Source organism: Balaenoptera physalus (genome assembly GCF_965194825.1).
Source record: "Balaenoptera physalus genome assembly, chromosome: 12".
In the NCBI taxonomy this organism is placed as follows: domain Eukaryota; kingdom Metazoa; phylum Chordata; class Mammalia; order Artiodactyla; family Balaenopteridae; genus Balaenoptera; species Balaenoptera physalus.
The window spans coordinates 91715917-91730077 of record NC_138897.1 but is presented as its reverse complement, the minus strand read 5'-3'; the positions used below and the strand labels follow the sequence as shown (position 1 = coordinate 91730077).

Genomic DNA, 14161 nt, shown 5'->3' with positions numbered 1-14161 from the left:
AGCACCTGCCCCGTTTTATGAAGTTCGAAATCGTTTATTAAACATTGTGTGTGTGTCTGCCTTTAAGTTGGCAGAGACCTATCCAATCTCTTACAATACCCAGTTTATACTTGACATTCACACTTGACAAGAAACAATCCATCGTTCAGCCATGACAGACATTGCTGGCCAATCCTGATGCACTTTTTTTCAGCTGAGATTTGATTTCAGAGTCCTTCTGAATGGGACACTCTGCCTATCACCCGTTTATCAGAGCTGCCACCTGAGAGGAAACCTCTTTACTATCCCGGGATAGAATCACTTTTCCGGACTTTACTCTGCATTTAAAATGTGGTCATAAATTAACTCCAGTAAACTCAGTGCTGCCCCGTTTCTATAACCCACGAGAAAAAGGGTTCAAGAAAGTTTTTCACTGTACTCGGTTTTAAAAAATACAAAAATGAACATTACGATGACAGAAGTGTGTTAAGAGGCTGAACTGAACAGTACATTCAAAAGTACATACAGCTGCTGGCGACAAGCTTTTGAAGTGCAGGTCCCGGCCCCCTGTGCAGTGAGGCCACGCCCCCTGAGGCCCAGCGGCTCTGCCTCAGCAGGACCCGTGGCCTGGGGGCTCGTCTGCATCCCTGAGTGACACTCCCCACGGCGTGGACATCACCCACGCCTTCAAACACCCACACACCACACAATTAACATTAAAAAAATTTCAAACCACTCAAAGCCCGTGAAATTAAGAGATCCTATTAAAACGTGAAACCCACTCATTCTCCAAAGGGAACTGGAAGTCTATCTGCTGGGGAGCACCGATGGCTGGGTGTGACACACGGTTCCCCCAGGAGCTGCCCAGATTCCGTCCGTGACACACAGAGAGCGGGAGAGCGGTCGGCCCGGGGTCCTGAGAATCTGCCGTGAGATGCTGTAAAGTCACCCTGGGACGGGCCCCGTGACAGGTAACGTGCCACAGCAGACAGATGGGCCCTGAAGGGTGGCGGCCAGAGCCGGGAGACCAACACAGAGGGAAGAAAAAGATCTGGGCCTTAAGAGAGGGAAACGGAGCCACAGTAAAAGGCTATAGGCCGGCCACTGCCCTGGGGTGAGCCGTCAGCAGGATGCCTGCGGGCCCTGGATGGGGACCAGGCGTCGGCCATGCCGGTGCACGCACAGGAGACCCCAGCTCCTCCCTGCGAGTGTGCAAAGACACACACTCTCCAGACTGCCACACACACAACCCAAACCCTCCCTTTCGGCCCCCGAAGGTCAGGATCCCCCTGTGGCGGGTGGAAGAGTCAAGGACCCACCAGGTGAAACCGCAGAACAGAGAATCGTTCTTCCCCAGGCCTACGGACTTGGTGCAAACTCCTTTGCGAAGAGCCGTAGGTTTCTAAGTCTTTTCTTTTTTCTTTTTTATAAATTTATTTATTTATTCATTCATTTATTTATTTTTGGCTGCGTTGGGTCTTCGTTGCTGCATCCGGGCTTTTCTCTAGTTGCGGCAAGCGGGCTTCTCATTACGGTGGCTTCTCTCGTCGCAGAGCATGGGCTCTAGAGCGCAGGCTCAGTAGTTGTGGCGCACGGGCTTCGTTGCTCCGCGGCATGTGGGATCCTCCCGGACCAGGGCTCGAACCCGTGTCCTCTGCATTGGCAGCCAGATTCTCAACCACTGTGCCACCAGGGAAGTCCCTCTAAGTAACTTCTTGAATGCACAGAAGTGACAGGACAGACGTGTGTGGCTCAGGGACGTGCCAGCTGGCCCGGCTCAGAAGTCCTGCAGCTCGGGGACGTCCCGGTACAAATCCAGGGTCTCGGGGTTCGAGAAGGCTCTGCGGTGCTCCACCGTTTTCCCAGCGATGATCTGCTTCACGGCCATTTCCACTTTCTTGCCGTTGAGGGTGTACTGCCAGGGGAGGGGAGGAAGCAGACAGAAAGAGCGTTTAGACCCGAAGGGGAGAAAAGTCCCTCAGCTCTGACATCTGGGCACATCCAAGCCGAAACGACCACTGTGACCTGGGGCGACGAGAGCGAGCGATTCTCGGTGGGTGACCATGAGCAAGTTCCTTAACCTGGGTTTGTCCCCTTGAACATAAACTGGGGACCAGAGCACCACCCCGAGGCTGTGGGCAAGCTGATGAGTTAAGGCGCACACAGCTCTCGGACGTGCCTCGCTGTTACACTGCCTCTTCATTACTTACGTTTACTTTCTTACACTGTATTATACTTGAAAGACCAGCTTATTTCAGGAGTGGGCTGGCTTCCTGTGACTGTCCCCGACCACCGGAAAGTGAGCTTCGTCCAAGAGCCTCGCCAAACTTCCGGCAAATCTTCCCCCAGAACCGTCATCTGAATGAGATGGGGCACTGCTTTTCCCATAGTCGGACTCTGTCGAAATGCTCAAAGGCCCCTCTAAAATTCGTAGCACGCATTTCATCTTTAACCCCAATGGTCATTTGGCGGCTGTGCTGGCATGTTTAGGGACCAGGAAAATTCTGGAACAAACAGAGAGCCCTTTAATAAAGCCGCTGGTGCCCTGATCTCTCCTCGCACTGGCACTTTTTTTTTTTTTTTATCCTGAGATGTAATTAAAATTCATTCATTGAAAACCTCGGTCTACATGTGAACTAATTAAGGATCTGAGCACCGGATTCTGAGGGACCACCTGCCACTGAGGCGTCGTCAGCCCCTCTCGCCCTGAAATGCAAGCGTCTCGCGTGCTTTCTGTGCTTTAAAGCCCCAAGAACAGCCTGCATCAGCTGACAAAACAAACAAGGCGTCGTTTTACAAGAAATCCTGCTCCTGCTTCCTGGTGAGAAGGGCTGGGGGGTGGGGCAGAAGGTCCCTGGACTCCTGCTTGGCCCCCTCCCTACCCCCCCTACCCAAGAGATAAGGCACAGCCTCCCGTCAGGATGGGCCAGCACGTCAGCTGTGACCAGTGACGAAGACCTGCTGAGATCAGGGCAGTCATGGCCACCGGGCCCTCCAGCCTGGCAGGGCCTCAGATGCCCGCTCGTGTTCCCCTTGGTGTGACCAGACCCCCGGCCATGACCTTGGCCATGTCCAGCCCCGAGTCCCTGTGGCTGGGCCGGACCCCCGCCAGCCTGGTGACACAGGGCGAATCCTCTCCGAAGTGCTCCATTAGTTCGGACCACAGGGATCTGAGAACACAAGGGCACTTGAAAAAAGCCCCAGGAACCCTCAAAACAACTCCACAGGCCAAGCGGACGGAGGAGGAGAGAGCTGAACTGAGTGCCCGGAAGTCAGGGGGCGAGAGCCAGGCTGAGGATGGAAAGAAAGACAGGCTGGGACGCTCCTCACCTTCCAGCAAATCGCTCCACTCTTCTTGGGAGCAGATACAGTTTGGGAATCACCATTTCGGCAGCAAAGGACACAGATTCGTTCTCAACAAAATAAAGCCGAGGGGACTATCACATTCTAGTTCCCCAAACTGTTCCAGATCCAGAACTGATCCACTGAAGGGAAGCCTAAGACCCTCACCAGGGAAAAGACAGTGAGTGTCACTGACTCAAGAAGTCCCTCCTCTCCCTGAGAGCCACTGTCTGCACAGTGTCACCGGGAGTCACCCGCCGAGTGAGACAAGAGAGCTCCCAGGCCGCGGGGCCCGTCCTACGCATAACCAAAGTGGAAAGGAAATGTGTGGACGGTATAAAAAGCCCTGGTTCTAACTGCACCTCACACGCCCGCCCCTGCTCGGGGAGTGACAGGCAGACTCTCCTTCCCCTGGTGGCCCAGTTAACCCGTTCCCGTCCCCGCCTCTGTGAACAGCTACTCTGCAGGCTTGGCCCCGCTGTGCACTTACACTGCTGTGTGCGCACACACGTGTATACACGGAGGCCTTCTCGGCTGACAGAGGCCTTTGTTTTGTAAGCACACAAGTTAAAGCCGTGATCCGATCTGAGTGCATCTCCTCCCCCACTGAGAACTGAAACAAAGTATTGGCGGGAGGGGGGGCAGCTTTCTGGAGCCGTGCCTCTAAATAGATTCAAATCTTCTTTCTGCAGGCAGAACTTAAAATTAAAAGGCAAGAGCAACGGCACCCCAGCGACTCTTTAAAAAGTTAAAATTAATTTTCACATCAATAATTTGAGCACACGCTAAAACCACACAGGGGAAAAGCCAGTTGGACGTGCCAGGCTGGGCCTGCTTACCCTCTGAGGACTGGTGTTTAGCAGAAGTTGCTTTACATGCAATTTAGGAAGAGTTAAAAAAAAAAAAAAAAAAAAAGAGAGAGAGATAGAGGGAGATGGCAGAAAAGAAAACAGGATGGGGTTGCCAGGCAACGGGCACCAACTATATATAAAGCATGAGCAAGCGTCTAGATGAGAGCTCCGGAAGCACGCGGGCTCGTGGGGGGCCGTACCGGGATGCCCTGGGTCTCCAGGATGAGGCTGGGCACGTGCCGGGCGGACAGGCCCAGGCGGATGGCGCTGCAGACCCTCTTCACCAGGTCGGGCCGGAAGGCGTGGCCGGAAGCCATCTGCAGGAAGAGGGTCACCCTCTCCTCCCCGTCCTTGTTGCACTGGGGGACACACAGGCTGTCCAGCACCTCCTTGAAGGCCTCCACTGCGGAGACAGGGCCCGGGCCTCGCTCTCACTCCATCCCACCTTGATGGGGACCGCCGTGGCTCCCCTGGCCCCCCCCGGCAAGAGCCCTGGGGAACAGGCAGAAGGACACCCATGCCCAGCAGAGTCAGAGGGCTGTAGCTTGCGCTGGAAGCGCTGACGTCTTACAAGGAGCCGGGCACCCGCCTTACTTACTCAATTACAAATTTAAAAATAAGAAAAGGAATCAAGTGCCGCGGCGAGGGTCCTCCACTGGTGGGAGGAAGAAAGGCTGGAATGACCTGGATCAAGATTCCACCCTGATTACACAACCCTGACATGACTTTGGGACTCTGTCATCCGCATGAGGCCGCCCCCCTGGGAGGCTGATTTCGTGGCCCTGGTGGGACATTTTGAAAGCTCACAGGTGACTCTACTGTGCATCCATGAGGCCCACTGTCTTTAGTTGGCGTCCTGGATGGTGCTGTGTGACTGTCAGCAATCACACAACCTCTCTGTGCGTCCTTCTTCACCCATAAAGAGTGGACACAGTTGACCAACCTGATGGAGCTCACCGTGAGGATGAGATGTAATGGAATGGGGATGGGCCACGGGACCTTAAGAATCCTGTCCTGAGGTTTTCTGAGCCACAAGCAGTGTGGACGAGGCATGTTCTAGAAAGAAGGACATGCTCATACGTGTCGATTCTCACGCCCGGAGGCAAAGGGGCAAGAGTTATGCCAAAAGGTGGGATCTTTGGAAAGCAGGTCCCCACTGAGACAGTCCTTGCGTCGCTCCTGGATGACTTGAGAACAATGCCGGGACAGAGAATGCTCACCGATGTTACAGATTTCCGAGCTGCCGAATCGCACTCCGTTGGGGTTGAGTGTGCCGTCGCTGGAGAGAGAGACGAGGTCATGGACACACGGCGGCTCCAGAGTGAGGCCCGTCGCAGGGGCCCCAGGGACAGTCACCCCCTTTCCACGACAACATGCCGTCATTACTGGCGGCCTCCCCAGCTCCTGATCCCGACCACCCCCCTTTCTCCCTCTAAACTCAAAGCTAGCTATCAAGGGGGTCCCCTTTGTGTGGGTACATCGGCCACCTCCCTGCCCCCCCCACAGGTCCCCCCCTCCCGGGTGCGGGCGCCCCTCCCCGCTTCACTCTGGGAAGGGCCGTAGCGACGGCAGACAAGACACGGGGGGCACGTCGGCCGCGGGCCTCCCACCCCAAAGCCCCCCGACCCACCACTGTGGGGCACAGAAATGTGGGTCAGGCCCAGACCCACCCCAGGGAAGCTGACACAGGAAGAACCCAGGAAGGGCCCAAAGTGGGGCAGCCAACCCACCCCGCAGGCCGAGCAGATGGAAGGGTCCCGGACACGGGAAGCGCCCCGCTCTCCCTGCCCAGACGCCTCGGGAAGCGGGGCCCCAGGTTAGAGAAGCCAAGTCCGCGGCCCTCACCTTCGGCCCAGCATGATGATGCCCCTGGTCTTGGGGTTGATTCTGCAGTAGTCGCCGTGCACCCAGACACCTGCCGGGGGGCAGAGGGACTCGGTCACTCCAAGGGGACAGGATCCTGACCGGCTGCCTGGACAGACGCCCTCGGAAGGCACGACACCGACGTAACTCTCGTCAACAGACACGCCCGAGGCCCAGAACCAGCTGCGACGTGGGGCTGAGGGCGGAAGTGAGCCAGACATCTCCCGCCCCCAAGCGCACGCCTTCCAGTGGGCTCCGCCTTCCAGTGGGCTCCGCCTTCCAGTGGGCTCCGCCCCACACCCAGGTCTGAGATGCGGCAGCGCGCAAGAAACGCCCCTCCCGCAGGTACCAACGAGGGCTGCGGGAATTCACGGGGGCTGAGCGCAACCCCAGCAGTGAGGACGTGAAGGGGGTACTGGGGAGATCGACGGAGCTTTGAGGCGGGCCTCTGAATGGAGGGTGGGAAAGTACAAGCCCCGCCTTGGGAAGAGAGGGTGGTCTGGGGTGGCTGAGGGAGCAGGTCTGGAGGGGTTGGGGCCCAGCCCACCTTGTAACAGAATAAACAGAAGGAGCATGACCAGGTGGGAGGCGACTGCAACGGTCCCAGTAACCTAAGCCTGAACTAAGGCACCAGCCACGGGGACAGAGGCTTGACGAGCAGGTAAAACCCAGGGCACGTGGAGGGCGGAGAAAGAGGGAAGAATCAGGTGACACTGACACCGTGCGCCCTGAGCCACCCCGACGTGGCCCGCAGCGTGCAGCTGGGCCCTTGGGCTGGTGACGTTCATGGGGAGGCCCCCGTCCTGGATGCAGCAAAGCAACAGATCCCAGGGATCCGGCCCCAGCTTTGGACACATCCTCCACCCGACACGGAGCAGCAGAGAGAAGCCACGCCTCACGGGGGAACTGCCAGGAGGCCCAGCTCAGGGTCCTCACGGATGCCATCTCTTCCTTCACAGTTCTTGACACACGTTCCAACTGTAAGTGCTAATAACCCAGTCGGCCCGTGACTCTGAGCTGCTACCCCTCCAATGACAACATACTCTGTTGATGCCCTCATCCCAACAAGTGGCTACAAGCCACGACCGAGGCTTCTCCGGAGATGAAGCCCAGGTCCCCCGCCTGCAGGAAGAGTGCAGTGCTTGGGAGGCCATGGAAGAGAAGGAAAGGCCTCATGAGCTCATTTATTCTGAGCAAAGAGGACGGGAGGCCTTGAGGGCCTTCTTCCCTCCTCCCCAAGCTAAAAAATAAAACCTTTTCTTTTTTTTCCCCACTAGGTATTTTATTCTTTTTGATGCAGCTTTAAAGGAATTGTTTTCTTGCTTTCTCTTTCTGATAGTTCATTATTAGTGCACAGGAAAACAACACATTTCTGTATCTTAATCTTGTGTCCTACAACTTTACTAAATTCACTTATTAGTTCTAATAGTTTTTTGGTGGAGACTTCAGGGTTTTCTATATATAGCATCATGTCATCTGCAAACAGTGACAGTTTTACTTCTTCCCTTCCAATATGGATGCATTTTATCTCTTTTTCTTGTCTGATTGCTGTGGCTGGAACCTCTTCTTTCTAATCGGATATTTAAAGGGTTCCCCTACACAAACGGGTGGAAAAGTCACTCCTAGGCTTGCAAATGACATGCCAAAGTTTTGCAGAAGCACGTCTGTATGGCTACTCAGAAAACCAGGCTTATAAATGGTGGTCCCAGGAGACAGCAAGCTGCAGACACAGCAGCAGGGCCTGTCCCACCCACCTCCTGGGAATCCTTTTTCATTTTGGAACTTGGGTGCCAGGATCAACGCATAGTCTGGCTTATATGGAGTCAGACTTCCCATGAGTCTGATCCTTACTGAATCCCTGGAAATGCAAAGAAAAAGGAAGATGCAAATCTCCCGGAAGAAGTTTTCATTTGTGAAAATGAAATGACATGCTTCAACCTCTTGCAAAACCAAAGCTGAGGGGATGAATCCACAAGTGGTTGGAGGCTCTGGTGCCCAGTTGCCACGTCAGAGAAATTAAGGGTTTCCTTCTAGGTTTCCATGCCCCTGGGCCTGCAGTTCAAACTCTCTTGTTTTCATGGCAGGTGATTCTGCTTCACTCTGATTCTCCTCCCACTCTCCCATTTCAGTGATGGGACCCGTGAACAAATACACCAGGATGAATGGGCAAACCCAGCCTTTCTCCTGCTTTTAGTTCCTGGAGGTCTACTGCCTGAAATCTTTTTAGAGTGAGCATGTATACCTGTACATTAAAAAAAAAAAAAAAAAGATGGCCCAGCTTCCCATGCACATAAATGTAAATATAAACAGACAACACATTGCACATACACGCTTCTCTTATTAAAGGACCTATGACCACTGGACCTGTTTTGCGAATGAGGGCCAATGGCAGCTTTGGCTGCTCCATCTCATCAGGCTCAAAATCTTGATGGCTCATGGGCAGGCCTGGTCTCCTATTTGGAATTTGCCATCTTCAGTCACCTGTACCCATCATACTTCCATTTTTGCCTTGGCTACCAGGAAACTCAGAGCTGAAATCACTGCTTTGAAGAATCAGAATGATCTAAATCTTTCTAAAGTCTGCTTTTAAGTTCCTTTTAAATTTTTATTAGGTTTTTAAAAATAATTAAAAGTCACAAAGAAAATCAAAATGGCTCATATTAGTCACACACATACATACATACATTTCCTTTTAAAAACTCACACAGAAGGGATACAATGCTCTCGGTTCTGAACTCCTATTTGTCACTTAATAAATTCTTGGATACTTTTCCATATCGGCACCTTGTCAGTTTACATTTTCACCTGGCCTAATTTTTCAGGGTAGTGACGTCTGTAAGTCGGCTGCCTGTTGCAGAAAGGAAGACCTTGCTCCTTTGTTGTTGTCTTCTTTTATCATCGAGCCATGTCCTATACGGTCCAAGAATTTCTCAGTGCTGGGCCTGGCGAAGTGGTCTAAGTTCAGCCTGTGTCCACCCTGACCATGACCAACAGCTTCAGATCCCATTATCTTATCTGCCCTTGTTTCTCCATATTTATTCGTATGTCACACCTACTTCCAGAAAGTATTTGAGGAAGCTACCTATAAAGCCAACTATATGATGGGATTATTGAAAGAATCAGAAACTCTGCACTGGGGTGAGAGGAGTGCTACAACAGAGCAATGATGGCAGCTCTGAGTTTCCTGGCAGCCAAGGCAAAAATGGAAAATATAACAGGTCACCAAGTATTTGTTTCCTCCAAGAAGGAAGAGCAGAGCTTTGGAAATAAAGACTTTTTCTGAAATTAATCCTGAGAGACATTTATCACGCGAACCCTTGCATACATAACAAAAAGTGACAGAAAAGAGTTTTCAAAGAGCGGTGTTGCAGAAGATGAAGAGATGTCATTTCTTAGATGGATCTTCAAGCTGAGGTTCTAATCCCTTCCTAGGACAGGAGCCCCGACTCCTCTTCAAGGTCATTTGAGGAACCTCTCTCCCTCTCTCTCTCTCTATTCTGCTTTAGTCTGTCTGAACAGCTACACACTGGCAGGACCCAAGGTGGGGCTTAAATGCAGCAGGCATGCAATGGAGGCCAGGCCACATGGCGGGGACGGATGCTCCTGCTACCCTCATATGCGACGTGCTATGCCAGGTGCGATGGCTTTCACGTGGGACATTACACGGGAACACGCAAGGCCGAGTAGAGAAACGGGATGGACCCATGGCACCTTCTACCCCCGATGATCACCTGCCACTTTCTGATTCACCACATGTGGTTTATGCAAAATAGAATTACCTTTCTAGAGGCTGAAGAGAGCAAGTACTTAGGTGTAAATAACTCTGGAGCAGAAGACTCGCTACATTATGAATTACATAGCTGCAATCACTCGAGGTTGCTTACAAAATAAGGTAAGGAGGCAGGAATCAGAGCTTTAAATAAAAAGACTTTCCAGCTCTGGGGCAAGACACCACTCCAAAGATGAACGGAAGGTGGCAGCCTGAGTGAGTGATGGCCGAGAATTAATCATCCCGCTGCAAAAGCTCTCTTCTCTCATCACCTCCACGAGGACTGGATGATGGGGTGTGAGACAGAGGAGACCCCAGCCAGACACCTCTCGCACACGCATCTCTCCCCGAACAGGCAGACGAGCCTGGGTAAGCGAGCGGACCTCCCACCCCTACGCAGGCAAACCAGCGGGTCGTGCTGGCTCCCAGGAGCAGGGTTCCGGGCCAAGGGGCTCCGGGCCAAGGGGCTCTGGGCACAGAGGGTGGTTAAGAGTAATCTAAACCCAGATTAGGGTTTCGTAAGATAGCTTCAAGCTGACGGTGACAAGATACTGATCAAAAATTCATCATCACCCCGCTGGCGGAATGAGCTGCGAGCAGCCTCACTGGGCTTTCTTGGGGCGGGGGGTGGTGGGGGGGAGGCCGGCAGGGGGCAGGCGCATCCAGAATTAGACACCGAAGGCCCGGCCCGGGCGGGAATCTGGGCAGCTCCACCTGCATCCCGACCCACCTGGGAATTTGGAGAAATACGCCTTCCGGTACTTGCTGCCGTTCTCGTCGTTCCAAAAGTGCGTGGGCTGGCAGGGGAGCGGCTTGGTACACACCAGCTCACCGCTCTCCCCCCAGACTGCCTTGCCTGGCCGGGGAGGAAGGAAAGATACACTGAGCACACGCCACAGCCAAACACCCTGGCTCTCTTTCTCTCCTTCTTTAAGCTATGAGCTATCGCAGAGTTATTTCAGACACATCCAAGCTATGCGGCCGGCCCCACCCACACGCCCGTCACCCCGGCGTCACTGAAAGCCACGCTAACCGCCCCACCACACTCCCCCGATCTCGCTCTTGACTTCAATCCTGTACTGTGCCCTTCTGTGGATTAATAATTTTACCACATCTACATGCACCTGAATAACACGTCATTTTGCGTGTTTCTAAACGTTGCACAAATGGTATCGCGCTGCCCCTCGGGTCCTGCATCTTGCTCTGGGTCCTTGTCGGGGTCAGGGCACGAGGCTGCTGAGGCAGTGGGGTGCCCTCAGCAGCGCCCCCGAAGTTTGGATGCCTGCCTGGCGTTCCAAGCACGTGGCTCTCCGTCTGTGCTGCAGGCCAACACCCACTCCTCAGCCGGAGGGGCTGAAGGAGGCCGGGGAGACCAGCGGGTGTTCAGCCAGACCTGGGGGCCGGCAGTTTGCGAGCGGCGGCAGCGGTTTTAGAGAACTGGCCCCAAGCAAAGTTACACATCCAAGCGTATCCAAGTTACCACTCACACCTCGTCACAGAGAGAGAAGGGGTTGGGGGCCGTCACCTTCCTCGTTCCACACCTCCACGGCCATGCCCAGGTTCCGGGCCTGAATCTCCCCTCTGTACACAGGAATGGAAGGATTCTGGCCCATGAAGCAAGACATGATGTCGGTGCCACCTGCAAAAAAAAGGAGATTTAAGATTCGGACGACCGGGACTTCCCCGGCAGTCCAGTGGTTAGGGCTCTGGGCTTTCACACTGCCGAGGGCCTGGGTTCAATCCCTGGTTGGGGAACTAGGATCCCACAAGCCACACGGCACAGCCAAAAATAAAAATAAAAAAATTTCAGAAGGCTGAGACAAACTGCCCATGTTTTTTATTAATGAACAATGAAGGAGAAAGACCCCGGAGAACAAATATCTACTACTCTTTCTCCAGATAAATACTGAAAAATTCCCAGGGAGCTGAGCTTCTCTTCAGGGAGGGAGTGGGGAGGTGACTTAGAAACTGGACTGAACCTCCCGTGTCCGGGTGATTTATCGTTTTGACCAGGGCTACATGCTGAAGGAGAAACCAAATAAATGACCTCTGTGGTCACACGGAAATCCTAGACTCAGGTTCACGAAAGTGGAAGCTTCGCCCCATCAGACCTGTCTGCAGGAACTGCCGTGGCAGATGGGTCACGTGCAGAGTCTCTTTGCCGTGGTTTACGTTCACTTAATCATCAGACAAGCAGAAACCCTGTGGCCCTGGAGTGCGAGTCTCCCGCAAGAGAGAACGTGCTGGATGCGAAACGCTCCGTTTCAGGGAGGGGCTCGAAAGAGAGTCAGACCCCGGGTGCCATCAAGAGGGAGTGGCATTAACGCCTGGACCTGGGCCCAGCCGGTGACAACTGCCCCCCGTGCCCGCGTGCGGGGTGCTCTGTGGGCGCAGGGACACGCACGGGGCCCGCCGGGGCGCACAGCGGTTGGAGACGGCAGCCCAGGGAGGAAAGGCGGGGAGGCCGTGGGCAGGGGGCATACACGGAGCCCCGACGTGGTCCCTTCCTAGACTCGGCGATCCGGACACTGGTGTCCGTGCTCCCCTTTACACCTGTCTGTACACCTAAAAAGACAGCCTTGTGGTTTAAGAAGTGTCTTCTCCCCGATCACGCTCCGCGTATACGAACGGGGTGGGGCAGGGCGATCGAAACCCACATAAAATGTTTCGACGCTTCAACAACGGGCAGGATTAATTCCGGGCAGAATCGAAGCGTGCTGACCTGCCTCCCTCCTCCAGACACCTCGAGGTACCGGCCGGCGCGTCCCATGAAGACGGGAGAATCGCGTTCACGGCCGTGACCGGCAAGCTCGGGGCAGCCTCGCGCCCCAAGGGAAGCACAGCGCTGGGAGCAGAAGTGACGCTTCCGCTCCTTCCGGATTGGAGCTGGGGCGCTCGGGACAGCGGCAGGAGGACAGGCCGAGAGCCTAACAGACACGGCTGCCCCGAGATGGGCTGGGCCAGCCCGGCAGACAGCCCCGCGCCCATCCGACCGCAGCACCCCTGCCCACCAGGCGGGCTCCGGGGAGGACCAGGGGATGCGCTGGACGGGAGGGGAGCTCGGCTCTGAGGCGGCAGGACCGGGTTTGGATCCCACTCTGTCCCCAGCTAGTGGGCGGCCTGAGGCCAGTCACTTGGCACGTGCGAACCTTGTTTCCTCTTTTGTAAAGAAAATAGAATGCACCAGGACGAGTTGTTTAGGATCTAAGGTTACGATCAGTGTGCGGTGTGTACGTATACTCTCCACCCCCGGCGAAGGTTCAGGAACGGCTGACTCAGTGTTGCAGCCTCTCCCTAGAATATAACTACCGAGAATAAGGAACACTGACCGCGCAAACGTGCATGCCCTCCCTGCTGACCGTTCACGCAGATAAATTCAAGCCGGGGGGCTTGCTGGGTCACAGGGGAAGCACGCTTAGCGGCCAAGCCTGGTCCCCGAGTCCTCCGGTTCTTCCAGAACCTTCTCCACGGCGCAGGCACATGGCGGGGGCCGTACCTGAGATGGAGCCCAGGAGGACGCTGCTCTTGATGCACCTGTAGACGTAGTCGTAGCTCTGGGCTTTCAGCGGGGAACCGGTGGACAGGATCGTGTGCAGCGTCTGGAGGCTGTGAGTTTCCACTAGAGCCAGAATCATTGAGAGATCAGAGCCAAACCCGACACCCTCTGCCTGGCTTGCAGGAACCAGGTAACAGGGTGGATCTGACTTCCGCGGCTGGCGAGACAGGGAACGGATGCCCTGGGAGGCACGCTTACCTGGCTTCACGTCTTTCTCTTCCAGCACTGACAGCCACTTCGCACCCGTTCCAAGGATGGTGATGCTGAAGTTAAGAGGACACCAGAAACTCGTCAAGGCTCTTGCATGTTCCAGGCACCAAAGCTTTCTCAAATCAGTGACCCATTTCGGACAAGGTTGCAAAATCCAAGACACGTCATTTTTCTGGGTTGAATTAATGCTTAATATGTAGTTGGAAGCCAGTTACAACACCTGCGTTACTCTGAGGCCAGCACGGACACATCTGCAGAGCACCGGGCTCCCTTTAACCTTCGGCTCTACTTAAAACAACTGTCTGCACATAAACCCACCATCTTGTCAACTGCAGGATGTTTTCTCTCAGGGGGACCAAAGGAGGCCACAGAATCAAGACCCCTCAAATTCTGAGCGCTCGCGATCGTTTTCCAGGGAAGTGGAGAGGGCCGTGGGAGCTTTTGTTAGGACAGGTGCCATGCTTGGAATTCCTGACCCATCCCCCTTTCTTAAATAAGCTCACATTTTTATGAAACTTAGAAAACCGCTCTTCTTCTCTTTTTGAACATTTAGAATCTAGTCCTTTATCCCCGAGTTTGCACTGAGAACAA

General features: G+C 54.3%; 1 protein-coding gene across 4 annotated transcripts in view; it reads right to left on the bottom strand.

Moving 5' to 3' along the window:
• Nucleotides 1-13: 13 nt before the first annotated feature.
• LOC309640052 (acetoacetyl-CoA synthetase) overlaps nt 14-14161 on the bottom strand; it is a 108175-nt gene continuing 94027 nt past the window's right edge. For 2 of the 4 annotated variants that reach the window (XM_082418227.1, XM_082418230.1), the window contains 8 exons: nt 13559-13623; nt 13301-13423; nt 11330-11443; nt 10535-10660; nt 6018-6087; nt 5393-5451; nt 4373-4575; nt 14-1894 (listed from right to left, as the gene is read on the bottom strand). In XM_082418227.1, the coding sequence (XP_082274353.1) occupies nt 1757-1894; nt 4373-4575; nt 5393-5451; nt 6018-6087; nt 10535-10660; nt 11330-11443; nt 13301-13423; nt 13559-13623 (898 nt within the window). In that variant the 3' untranslated portion in view covers nt 14-1756. The remainder of the gene's footprint in view (nt 1895-4372; nt 4576-5392; nt 5452-6017; nt 6088-10534; nt 10661-11329; nt 11444-13300; nt 13424-13558; nt 13624-14161) is intronic. The other 2 variants (XM_082418228.1, XM_082418229.1) reach the window with 2 other exon arrangements.